This window comes from Eptesicus fuscus, chromosome 8 (genome assembly GCF_027574615.1).
Source record: "Eptesicus fuscus isolate TK198812 chromosome 8, DD_ASM_mEF_20220401, whole genome shotgun sequence".
NCBI lineage: Eukaryota > Metazoa > Chordata > Mammalia > Chiroptera > Vespertilionidae > Eptesicus > Eptesicus fuscus.
The window spans coordinates 43932296-43946191 of NC_072480.1; the positions used below are offsets into that span (position 1 = coordinate 43932296).

The 13896-nt window shown below is 41.5% G+C and overlaps 1 protein-coding gene across 1 annotated transcript in view; it reads right to left on the bottom strand.

Moving 5' to 3' along the window:
• The window catches only part of TBC1D4 (TBC1 domain family member 4), a 220356-nt gene that overhangs the window by 55681 nt on the left and 150779 nt on the right, over positions 1-13896 (bottom strand). The window contains exons 5-7 of the mRNA XM_028149057.2: positions 11356-11488; positions 3335-3426; positions 2953-3063 (exon numbers count right to left, since the gene is read on the bottom strand). Of these exons, the coding sequence (XP_028004858.2) occupies positions 2953-3063; positions 3335-3426; positions 11356-11488 (336 nt within the window). The remainder of the gene's footprint in view (positions 1-2952; positions 3064-3334; positions 3427-11355; positions 11489-13896) is intronic.

Here is a 13896-nt window from a genome sequence, read left to right on the forward strand (position 1 = left end):
CTAATGATCATGCCTCCCACAGCCCTGGACTCAGTTCCTCTCCAATTTCTAGTTTGGCCTATCACCCAAACAAAATTTTCAAGACAGAACCATTCAATCTATTTGTGTACCCATGCTATCTCTGCCTGGTAATACTTATATCATTGTACTAGTCACACCTTATATCCATATTTTAATTTATTTGAGTACATGTTGGTTTCTCCTCCTAAATAGTTAGATGGCAGAAAAGAGCTGTCATTATTCATCACCACTGCCTAGTAACAGTATGCACATTATAAAAGTTTGTGCAAAAATTAAATGAATCACTTATCACATATTCCATTGTAAAATTCTCCAAACTTGAGAATGTAACTTTATTCCTAATGCTGTCAACACCCTCACCCACCAACCTGCTCCACAAATTGACTGTTACTATGATAATAAAATTTTCTATTTCAAGTACAAATATGGTCTTCTCACACTCTTACTTAAAATCCTTCAACGACCAAGGCGTAGCACTGAAGGCTCTTCATCATTTTACCATTGCCTGTCCTTCCAGCCTTATTTCCCCATCAATCTCCAAGCGCCCCCTGAAAAACCAGTGTGTACTTCCAGGGCCTGCATGGCGCACGTGTTCACTCCTGGTCACAAAGTTACTATACAGCTTTGTGCTCAATGTCCCTTTCTTCAAACATACTTCCTCAACTTCTCTGATTAGCAAACTTTATCTCCCTTAAAATCCAGCTCCCCTCCCCTCCACAAAAAAAAAATCTTCCTCTTGAATTCTTTCATTCTTCCCTCTACCTTACTCTCTACTCCAGATCCAAAGCAAAGACATACCGGTAGCTACTTTTGTGCTCACTGCACATCCTTTTAAAAAGCTACTTTGGCCCTGGCTGGTTTGGCTCAGTGGATAGAGCGGCGGCCTGCGGACTCAAGGGTCCCAGGTTTGATTCCGGTCGGGGGCATGTACCTTGGTTGCGGGCACATACCCAGTGGGGAGCGTGCAGGAGGCAACTGATCAATGTTTCTCTCTCATCGATGTTTTTGGCTCTCTATCCCTCTCCCTTACTCTCTGTAAAAAGTCAATAAAATATGTATTTTTTAAAAAGCTACCGTATTTTCCGGTGTATAAGACAACTGGGCGTATAAGATTTTCCTGGGTTAAAAAGTCGTCTTATACGCCGGAAAATACGGTATTTGGTAAGCTCTTTTTGGGGGGAAGGGTAGATTTCTCTTTCAACAATCTACCGTATTTTCCGGCGTATAAGACGACTTTTTAACCCAGGAAAATCTTATATGCCCAGTCGTCTTATACGCCGGAAAATACGGTACTTTGTTGCCTCTATTATGGGTGTCCATCTAACTGTTTGCAACCCCCTTTGGAATATCTGAACCCTTCTCTGGAGGGAGCATCATTTATTCTTCACGGTTTTGTTCACCATTATCACACAGGTTGGCTCATAGATGGTTCTCTGGAAGAGTCTGTTCAATGAATAAGTTAAGGAATCACTAATAAAATGATATGTTATTTGTATCGCATTGATCAGACCATCAAACCTCAGAAGGAAGGTAGGGGAGGGTGGGGGTAAGGGGGAGAGATCAACCAAAGGACTTATATACATGCATATAAGCATAACCCAATGGACACAGACACCAGGAGGGTGAGGGCATGAGGGGGCGGGGGTGGACAAAAATGGAGGGATAAAGACACATATGTAACACCTTAATCAATAAAGGAAAAAAAAAGTGATATGTGATTTGTTCTGAATAAAGTGAAATAAAGACATAACCTGAATTAGTGTTATTAAGAAGTAAATATGTCATCAGCTCTTTACATGCTGTTGGTGGTGGTATTGCTTTATTTATATACAACTGGAAACACATTCTAAACCATGTGCACAAAAAGAGCATTCATTAGTTTGCAGCCAGAATAGCTGTCTCCATGATATTACTGCTTCTTTGGGTGTTTGCTACTTACCAATCAAGACCTTGTGGACTGACAAGAAACTTGCCTCTCCCATAAAGGATTTAAATTAGGGGCATTGCCCATAATAGAAGTTATCACCAGAAATAACTTATGACTGCCTAGCTGGTGTGGCTCAGTGGTTGAGTTTAGGCCTGTGAACCAGGATTCCCGGCCAGGGCACAAGCCCGGGTTGCAGACTCGATCCCCAGTGGGGGGCATGCAAGAGGCAGCTGATCTATGATTCTCTCTCATCAGTGATGTTTCTATCTCTCTCTCCCTCTCCCTTCTTCTCTGAAATCCATAAAAATATTTTTAAAAAAAGAAATAATTTATGACCTATCTATAGGGCAGGGCAAACTCCTAATTACTGAACATCTACTCTTCTTATCATCCTACAATGACTTTCCTCCCCTCAGAAGCCCAAGGCACCCTTACCTCAGAATGTCACACAGTCCTCATTTCCCTTTCCGTCTCTGAAACTCAACCTCTCTCGTATATGGGATCTCTGACTCTCAAGTATGTGGGGTTCCCGTACACAAGTGTGTAATTAAATTGGGTCATTTTCTCTTATTCATCTGCCTCAGGTCTACTTGATTATTAGAGCAGGGCCCGCCCCTCCCCCCCCAAAAACAAAAAAAAAAAAAAGCCTAGAAGGGTGGAGGAAAGTTCCTTCCTACCCAACATGTTCCCATAAATTTAAAATAAAATAATAGATTAGTGTAACTGAAATTTCCTGTTCACCCTAAATCATGAAATTTTATTAATGATTTTATACCAAAAAAAAAAACCCACAAATGTTTTTACATTTTAAAACCATTATTTTATCTCAATGTGCCAATGCCCGTTTAAATTTCCTAAGAAGCTCCTAAAATGCTGACAAATAAATCTGATAGGACTTGAGCCCTAAAGGTAGAAGGCAAAGGAAGGAAACTCCTTTCCCACTTTCCGTGGTAATCTGACTGCACAGAGAAACAAAACAAGGTCAAGGAAGAACCTCTCCTCACCGTCGGGCCTTCCCCGATGTGAATGTGTGTCTTCTGCTTGGCTTCACACAGCTGCCTCAGGTGCAAAATCACAAGTTCATTTTCCTCCTGGTCACTGACTGGCTTCATTTTCTGTTGAACAGACAAACCAAGAGCACACTATGGCAACACGGCTTCTCTCGTTTAATTTTATTCCCACTTGGTTTTATCTGTCTGGCAGACAAACCTAAATAAAGCTCAGCATTTGGCTGCTCTTAGAAGCACGCGTACCAGTGGCATTCCAGTTCCTACCCAATGGTACAATGTTTAACTTCAGATACAGAAATAAGAAAAAGAACTTAGAAAAACAGGATCCAATTCTCATTCCTTATGTCTTATTTGTGAGGATTATAAGTAAGGTTACCTGGACTCGTTCAAAGATGTCAGCTTGCTCATTATCTGTCAGGGATGAGAGATGCCTCTGAATTACCAGTTTGGCTCTTGGGGGGTAGAGACCTAAGGAAAATGATGGGGATGAGTATTAAGCGTGCAGCTGCAGAAATCAGAATGTATATCATGTATCACAGCTTATCCCTTCGTCAACAGGCTCCGAGGTTACATCTTCTCAAGGAGAGGTATCCCTGCCTACAACAAACCTTGGAACACTACAGTGAAATCAAGAGGACATGACGGAGCCCTAGCTGGTTGGGCTCAGTGGATAGAGTGTCAGCCTGCAGGCGAAGGGTCCCAGGTTCGATTCCGGTCAAGGGCACATGCCCGGGATTGCGGGCTCGATCCTCAGTAGGGGGCGTGCAGGAGGCAACCAATGATTCTCTCTCATTATGTAAAATCATGTTATGTATTCTATCTCTCTCCCTTCCCCTCTGAAATCAATAAAAACATGTTTTTTTTTTTAAAAAGAGGACATGATAGAAAACCTCATTACCAAAATCACTGGCCCCATCAGTGACCCTGAAGTCAGATTTATTAACAAAATAATTCTAAATGATACATCAACAGCTTAACCAGATACCATTGAATATAGTAACAATCTAACTAGCCACCACAGGAACTTGTGGTGAATTAACATTATCCTAGTTCCTGACATGGAAATCAAAGCTAAACACTAGCCTTGGCCAAAATCTCTAAGAATAAAACCTGACCGTTAAAAAATAAAGAAAAACTGATAATGTTAAAAGGTAGAGCTACAGCTTAGACAGGCACACCTCCCCCATCATGCAGCGCTTGTTCTGTGGTAATAAAACTTCAATAACAACATTAATATTTAGTGACATTTTTAATACTATCATTTTACCAAGAAAGTATTTGCTTCTTAAAATCATGTTATGTATTTATCTACCACATTGTTACACACAACTTATATTAAATCCTTGGACAAAAAAAATTTTTCCCATAGAAACACTTTTTTATAATTGTTTTAAAAAGAGAAAATATAATTCATATTTACAATGATTCAAATGTTTTCATCTATTTTTAAGGAGACGAGTTCCTAAACATAGTTTGGTGCCACTTATAACACTGCTTGCTATTATATTTTTATTAGGAAGAGGATACCTAGCTATATATAATATTTAGTGAACCTTAGAAGTAATCTAGCACTTTAAAATCACTGAGAGAATCACATCAAAATATGTTTTGTTGTAAAAGAACTAGAATTCACTGATGGTTGTTTGAATGTGCACAGGGCCACCACTGAGCCTGTTCTAAACCACTTGCATGTATACACTGAGTGGCCAGGTTACTATGATCTCTGAACACATAATAATCTGGCCACTCAGTGTATATCCTATATAAAAGGTTAATATGCAAATTGTCCCCTCAACCAGGAGTTCCACCAGCAAGCAGGCCAGCCAACCACCCAAGTCCCCTCCCCCTGGCCAGGCTGGCCAGACCCCACCCATGCACGAATTCATGCACTGGGCCTCTAATATATATATATATATATATATATATATATATATATAAGCTATGATACATACATACACATACACACTGAGTGGCCAGATTATTATGCGTTCAGAGATCATAATAATCTGGCCACTCAGTGTATACTGTGCATCAGAAAGGAGAAAGGCTTCTGAAAAACCTCAGTTACAACAAAATTCCGTGAAAACTTCTGTGCTTGCACACAGAAAAGTGGCACTAAAATTCACGTGATATGCGATGACACTCATTACCCCATAGCTTATTTGCTGGCAAAGGTAAGAAGTTCCTTAGGCAATATATGCAGAAACTGACTCACGTGATTGTTTTTATTTTAAGTTGTTTACTACTTCAGTGTCTCATTAACATGCCTGGGAGGATAAAAGATTACAAAGGGGAGAAGTAAAGAGGGCAGTTATTTGAAATACGTTCCTAAATCCATAGCCCCAGACATTTATTTGGACCTTTATTTCAGTAGAGAAATTGGAAACAGCTGGCATTTATTTTCAAAGTATACATATCCCCTCCACCTCATCAAGGCAACTCTGATTTGACTTCCTACTTCTCCCCATTTTGGAATAACCGATTAGTGAGTTACTGATACTGAGAGGCAAGTATATTATTTGTCCCTCGTGAATTTCAGTGCAGGAAAACAAGATTGAGGATAACAGCCCCATCTGCATGATGCTCAACCTCACTTTAGTTTCACCTTCCGAGGTTTGGGGCCTTAGGAGCTGGAGTTCCCCCTCAGACACTGCCTCCTCGATGCACTTTGGTCCCCAGGCAAGGCTGGCCCTGTTCCTCCCTCCGAATCTAAACGGCGAGACTCACTTCAGGTCACAGCAGCATATGTATCTACTTTCTTTTTTTCAATGAAAATAGATCTCATTCATGCAGCCAAACATACTGACAGGATACTATAATCCTCAGTAAGTGATATGGAATAATATCTACATATTCCTTCCAAATACCTTCCTCACTAAATCCCTATTCCTATTCATTTGTGTTGAATCTAAATGTGGTCCTTTTTCCAGCTTCACACTTTGTACCTAAGCATAAAGTATACGACGTTTAGAATTCATGCTGTCATCTTACTTAAATGAAAATAACTGTTTGGGAAACACACAGAGGCCCAGATGTCCAGGCTGCGTGGCCCCGAAAATCCTCCCTTCTGATGGTCCCTCAGAGAGAAGGCAGTGGGCTGCTTTAGAAACAGACTGAACAAGTTCAAATCCTGGTTCTGCCCTTTCCAAGCATTATGGGTATGGTAGCTATTACCCACACACCATCTTGGTGCCTCAGTTTCCTCATGAGTAAAATGAGGATTAAAAACAGTACCTGTGTTTCGGGATTTCTGTGTGAATTAAGTGGACTAATATAAGCAAAACACAACAGTGCCTAGACACAGTGACTCCTATAGTTATTACTTTTATTCGTACTATGACAGCATTGCCCAATCTTATACTCTCTTTGCCTGATGTTAAAAGAGGGGTAAAAAAAAAATCAGATCAGAAGGTGTTATCCAAGGCCTTCGGAAAACAGCCTGCATGAGTCTCTCTCCGGTCAGCACAGACCCCTCCTCGGCTCCCTGCAGATAGATGCCCACCTGGAAGACAAGGAAGCTTAAGTTTCAGAATCCCTTTAAGTTTCAGGAAGGGCCCTGCTAATTCTGGATTCATAATTTGTACGCTTTGTCTTTAGAAAGGTCTTTAAAACTATAAACACTTCAGGTGCCACCAAAATAGGGCCCAGCCCTATGCACATATACAGAGAGTCCTTCCCACCTGCTATAGCGCCCTGTCCTGTTAGAGTGAGCTTCTGACAGACTATCTCTTTGTGGGAAGGTTTAAAAACTTCTTTTCTGTAATAGAAAATATGTTTTAAAATGCACTACAATGTAGTTTTTAAAAAGAGAAATACAAAGGCACTTCTTTACTCCTAAGTGTTTAGCTTTGTCTACAGACACATAACTTATTTTTATAGAGTGAGGTTTGAAAACTAAAAATTCACAGAGGAAAATATTACTCATCTTTATTCTATTAACATTTGGGGCATAGTCACTGCTATAGTAAATATATATATGCTTTATATTTTATTAACCCAAGTAATATAAGTCCTACATTTAAAAAATATCAGAACATTATAAGTAGAGCTAAATTTGCCTTTTATAGAATCAGTGGGCAAAGGCATGAGAGAAAAGAGATTTGTGTAGATTCAACTGTCTTCCCTAAAATATTTGGGATCATGAGGAACAATAGTACTTTTATAGTGGAACATTCCTGAGACCACCCTGACCAGGTGATGAGGTTAATCTGACCAGTAATAAAACCTGTGAACATCATGATATGATGCGCTGAGAAGGATGCAAGCATGCAAGCATCACTCTGTTGTGCTCTGCTCAGGGAGGAGGGACCTCAGTCCAAATGTGAGAAGATATCAACAGGCCAAACTGAGGGGCATTCAGCAAAATAACTGAGCAACACTCATTGGGGATGTCAAAGTCATAAAAGACAAAGCAAGACCAAGGAAGAGTTGTAGACCAGGTGTCCAGGGTGAAATAACAACTGCATACAATGTAGGATCCTGACAGAAATCCTGGAACAACAAGGAAGGACGTGAGTGAAAAAAAATGGTGAAGATCAAATAAAGTGTTCATTTGGATAATACTATTGTATTAATGTTAATATCCTGTTCTGATCACTGCACTGGGCTATAGAAGATGTTAACAATGGGGGAGGTGGGAGAACGGGGGTGGAATATTTGGAAACCCCCTGCAACTTCTATGTAAGTCTAAAAATAGACCAATTTTTTGTACCTGGCCAGTGTGGCTCAGTGGTTGGGCGCCAACCTATGAATGAGGAGGTCACTGTTTGATTCCCCATCAGGGCACATGTCTGGATTGCAGGCTTGATCCCCATTATGGGGGTACAGGAGGCAGCCGATGGGTGATTCTCTCTCATGATTGATGTTTCTCTCTCTCCGTCCCCTTCCTCTCTCTGAAATCAATACAAATTTATTTTAAAAATATAAAAAGGAGATCTGTACTGTTGTTGTTTGCTCTATAAGGATTAAACGTGGTAATTAAAGATATAAACATTTTAAATAAATAAATACTAGTTTTTTTCATGTTAACGAAATACAAGGTATCATTTTATGTATTTTTCCAGAGATAGCATCAACGTGTAGGTGTTATTCGGCAAATTATTTTTTTCACTCAATCATATAATTTTAAGATGTATCCATATTGATAAACAGTTAAAATTCATTCCCATTCATTGCTCCATTATATGAACACACTTCAATTACATTATTGATGCACATATAGGGTCTTTCCAATTTTTGATTCACAAATAATACAACCTTGAAAATAAAAATGTCCCCTTCTGAACCTATATGAGAGTTTCTTTTATTACGACATGGAACTGCTTGTTAACAGGGTCTATGCAGTTTTAGGTTAGTGAGTTTCTATTAATTGCCTCCCAAAATGTCTACACTACTTTGCACTCCCATCAATATCACATAAATGTACCAATAGCCCTACAATTTCACCAACAGTTAATCTGATGAGTAACTTATTGTTTTCATTTTCATGTCTCTGACATGTAGTAAGATTGAACATCTTCTCATTTTTATTATTGGACCTTTTAATTTCCTTTTCAGAGGGGTGTTTTGTAATATAATTTGCATAATTTCCTACTAGTGGTTTTATCTTTTTCTTATCCTATCTAATAAAAGAGTAATATGCAAATTGACCGCACCTCTACTACATCCACAAGCCATGCCCACCAGCCAATCAGGAGCAAGTATGCAAATTAACCCAACCAAGATGGCTGCAGCCACGAAGCAAGCAGGGAGCTTGGGTTTCCCCGGCAATGGAGGAAGCCAAGCTCCCACAGCCCTGGCCTCCGCTCAAGGCTACAAAGTTTCAATTATAGAAGATAAATAAATCCCAGATACCAGGGCCTCCACTTGGGTCGCCAGGGGGAATGATCAGCCTGCAAACCACCACAGGCCCCTATCCCAGGCCACCCCACGCCCCAAGGGAACCCCCACCCTGATCAGGGACACCCTTCAGGGCAAACCAGCTGGCCCCCACCTGTGCACCAGGCCTCTATCCTAGCTAATAAATGAGTAATATGCAAATTTACCATCACTCCAACACACACAGATGGCTGCCCCCATGTGGACATAAGATGGCTGCCACAAGATGGCCAGCAGGGGAGGGCAGTTGGGAGGGACCAGGCCTGCAAGGGAGGGCAGTTGGGGGTGATCAGGCCAGCAGGGAAGGCAGTTGGGAGGGACCAGGCCTGCAAGGGAGGGCAGTTAGGGATGACCAGGTAGGCAGAGGATAGAAGTTGGGGGCAACTGGGCCTGCAGGGAAGGGCAGTTGTGAGGGACCCAGACCTGCAGGGGAGAGCAGTTGGGGCGGACCAGGCCTGCAGGGGAGAGCAGTTAGGGGCAATCAGGTTGGCAGGGGAGCAGTTAGGCATCAATCAGGCTGGCAGGGGTGTGGTTAGGGGGTGATCAGGCTGGCAGGCAGAAGCTGTTAGGGGCAATCAGGAAGGCAGGCAGGCGAGCAGTTGGGAGCCAGCAGTCCTGGATTGTGAGAGGGATGTCCGACTGCCCGTTTAGGCGCGTTTAGGATCGGGCCTAAACGGGCAGTCGGACATCCCTTGAGGGGTCCCAGATTGGAGAGGGTGCAGGCTGGGCTGAGGGACACACACCCCCATGCACGAATTTCGTGTACCGGGCCTCTAGTCTATATATAATAGTGAAATATGCTAATTAACCGGGACGCCATAAAGTGTCAACTGGATAGGAGGAGGTTGCGCGCACAGCATGGGGGCCAGGGCTGCAGGAGCCTCCAAGCGTCTGCACTGGGGAAGGGCCTGATCAGCAATGGCCGTGGCTGCTTCAAGGGCCGGAGAGGGAGTTAGGGCCAGACCGGCAGTGCCATGGCTGCTGCGAGGCCCAGGGAGCGAAGAGGGGCCGGACCGGCAACTCGAGGGTGGGCAGGGTGGGCGGCGCCATGCAATTTCGAATCACACACTGGGCTCCTAGTAGATAATAAGAGTTCTTACAAATTCTGAATATCAACCTGCTACTTCCTCATTTGTCACTTAGCATTTAACTTCTAAGTAAACAGTTGTTGTTAGGTAAAAATTTTAAATTTTTATAAACTCAAATCTGTAAATGTCTTCTTTTAATAGTTTTTCCATTTTTGTGTCTTAAAGGCTGCTTTGTTTAAGGACATACATAACAATGGTCTTATTTTCTTTTAATGATTTTAATATTTTGTTTGTTTACACACCAAGGACTTTAATCCATCTACCATGAAATTCAGTAAGGTAAGGAGAAGGAATCTTTCTCTCTTTAAATAGCAAATTGATCCAACACCTACCATATCTTGAGTAATTCAGCCTTTCCTCCACAGATTTATAATATTCCCTTTACCATCCACCAAAAAAAGGCCACGTCTGCAAAAGTTAAATATATGTTTGAAAATAACGTGTATTCTATAAAATTACTATTACAAGTTTTAAAATCTGAATATTACATTTAAATAGCTCTTGATCACACAGTTGAATGGCTATTCAATAAACACCACTGTCCATCATCGATTCTGCCATGTGCCTATGATTCTGCTGCCTCCTGAAGGGAAACCACAACCTGCACTTACAATGACGAGACCATTCTCTGCTGTGTTCTGGAGTTTGCACTCTCCCCATCTAGTGTAACACCGATCATGCTGAATTGTACTTATTGGCTCACATGCCTGTCTTGCACTCTAACCTGCAAGCTTTCTAGAGGCACAGTCCTCATCTCAATTACTTCTGAATCCCCAGTGCCTAGCACAGTGCCTGGTGCATAGGAGGTGTGTAACAGGTGTTCATTAAATTGTGTTTCTTCTCCCATGCAGTATTTTTTCAAAACTGTTTTGTTAGTAAGACATAGGAAGAAGGAAGGTGAATCACAGAGTCACCTCTCCCTCATGCCCCTTCCCCTGCTCAGAACATTTTTCTAAACCTGCTTTACGATATCACAACTGTCGTGTTTAAATGTCCCTCAAAACAACACAATTTCATTCCAGTCTTAAACTTGTAGGGGAAGGCCTACCTCATCAAGTAAAAGGGTTTGAAAAAGGAAAGACTTAAATAGACAATATTCTGGGATGGTTTTGCCTCTCTTCATTCATTCAACAAATATTTGGTCAGTTCCCACTGTGTACATAGCACATCTTAAAAACTGTGGGAAATACAAGTTCCTTCCTCGAGTCTGTCCTCAGAAAAAAAGTTAAAAATAAAAAACGAGAGAAAGAAAGGGGAGGAAGTCAAGCACCTAAGAGAGACTGACAAGACAAATTTGACTGGACATGAGAAATGATTCTTTGGGTCCTGGTTTTACCTCAAAACAAAGAAGCTTTTGATGACAGTAGCCACTTTCTCACTTCCCAAATGCCAAAGCAAACTTCTCGTTTGCAAAGGCCAAGCTATACCGTACCTTCAATCCTTTCACAGAGCTTATGCAAGGAGTGCATGGGGCAGGCCTCGCACAGCTTGATCTGGGTCTTGGCACTCTGGAGGGCGGCCGCCGTGCTGAAAGCCTGTTTCAGAGTCAGCATTACCTCATCCACCTACAGGAAGAAACAAAGCGCAGGTCTATAAAAGTCTGCGTTCACGGTAACACATCACAACGCCAACAGCCTTGTGAGACTTTATTGATGCTGACTAAATAATACATAATAGAATTTTGATGACTGCAGAACTGTTAGAAAATACTGTCTTGAAGTCAGACCTTCAATTACACATCTAATTGAAAGCTGGATAAAGTTAGACCATTTCAGTGTGTGTAACATAACATTGGTCTGTTACTGGAATGCTATTTTTGAATCCCACTGAGTGTTATGCTAGCACAGCCAGTCTGATAGTCAATCAGGTCTCTGTTTAAGTCGTTCCTCAGACAAAGGTCTCTTTGGAAGTTTCCCCTGCAATATACGTATAGTGAGCAGCAAAATAGGCTTACTGTTCACTTTGTTAACAGGTATCCCATTTACTTTGTCCTTCTGATACCATTGTAATGAACCTACTTATGAATAACTGGAAAGGAGCAAAAGGAAAGACCAAATATAGGCATGCCATTTGTGCAGCTTTGCCAGAAAGCTACAGTTAAACACTTCCCAGGGGGCTACCTGTTTGTTCCCCACAGATCACTGGGGGAAGGGACTGGACGGGGGGGTGGGGGGGGAATAGATACATGGCCAGTAAAGTCTGGGTGAAATACGGAAGGTACACCTCTGTCAATCACACCTCTGTCAATCACACCTGGGAACAGGTCATGGGCCAGAGTAGCCGTGGCCACTGCAAGTGTGGGAAGATTTGAGATATTTACTCCCCTAAACAAAGAAGGTCACTCTCAGCGCTCTTGCTCTCTTGGCTCTGGGTGGCCCTCCTGCTGCAGGGGACACGCTCTCTTGGCTTCCCAGCATCTGCCCACATGGCCCATAGCCATATGGACCCCACACAACGGACTAACGGACAGCAACTAGCCTAATGCTAAACTGGACCCGGCTTCGCCAGGGAAAGGAAACTTTGGACGCTGCCTTTGCTTCCTCCTCTACTGAATCCCCAGCTGCACATCTCCCAGGACTGGATTCAGGGAAATGGGGCTTTGCAAATGCAGGGATGTCATTCCACAAAAATAAAACTTTCTACCACATCTCATCCTCCCGTGGGAGTCTCTGAAAGTTCTTTTTTCTCGAGATATCATAAGGACCTGCCCCCCAGCACCCAATGGGGAAGGGGATCCCCCACTTCCACCGATAACACTTCTGGATCATTTTTAGTGTAGAAACAAAATATATTCAAGCAAAGTTCTGGGGAGAAATGAATCCCATTTAAATAATGTTGGGGAAGACTGTAAAGGTTGCTCATCTTATCTCTGTGGCTTCTAATTTATTATCGTCTTGCTTCTGATTGGTGACACTAAGAAGTTCTGACATCGTGTTGTCTCACAGCTGGTCTCACCACTGGGCCAGCAGCTTAAAAACTGCCAGCTACTTTCTTCCTTGCTCTTCCAATGATTCAGTCAGTAAGTGTGAGTCTAGCATTCTAGTTTCCTGGTTGCTTCCTTCAGGTCAACTAACAGCTCGTCCTCAAGCATTGTCAAGCCAACCTCAGGCCATGCCGCCTTCTCTGGGAGGCAACCATCGACGTTAGGTGTAGTTTTCCCAACTGTGTTCAAAGTCTGGGCTCTGCATGGGGGGCTATGGAGTACTAAGGGCTCATCAGAACTACCTTTGATACTCAAAACCATTCACCATGCTTGTAAACTGTTTGGGGTGTGTGTGTTTTTTAAGACTCTTTTTTCCCCTTCCCCTTTGGCCTAGTTGAAGAATAATCTAATATTTAAAGGATTCAATCTACTTCTGCATTTGAGTGTACGTGGAACTTAGAATAAAAAGAAACTTTATTCTTACTAAAAGGAGATCTCAAATACTAAGCCGCCAGTCCCTATTCAGTTATGTTTTACTATATTACCAACCTTTGAAAAGGCTTATGAATAATTTTATATCACTCTATGAATTAAAATGAAGTATTCATAAAATGTGTTCTTTTATACTGTGATTAAAAATAAAGATTTCTAGTTCTTGAAAATGAAATCACTACATGTTTAATGCCTTCACATTTTGATTTCATTTGCCTTGTTATGTATTCAAATGCAATTTCAATTACTTACGCAACTGTTCATTTATTTCTATTTTTTTGTTTCTCATTTATCTTGGGATTAGCTTTCATACAGGGTTATTATTTGATATTTAGTAATACTGCCTTGTAAAAGGCCTCCAATGGAAATACTAAACTTTCATGTTTTATCTATTTCTAGATGAATCAAAAGGCCATTTTAATTATGTCTGAAATGTGGTTACCAATTTCTTCCTGCCACAAATATTACTAAAAACTTTATTTGACTTCTAAAATTTTAAATGTCTTCTTTTTTTTTAATCCACCTTTTTTTTTTTTTTTTCCGTATGGCCTATGAGTT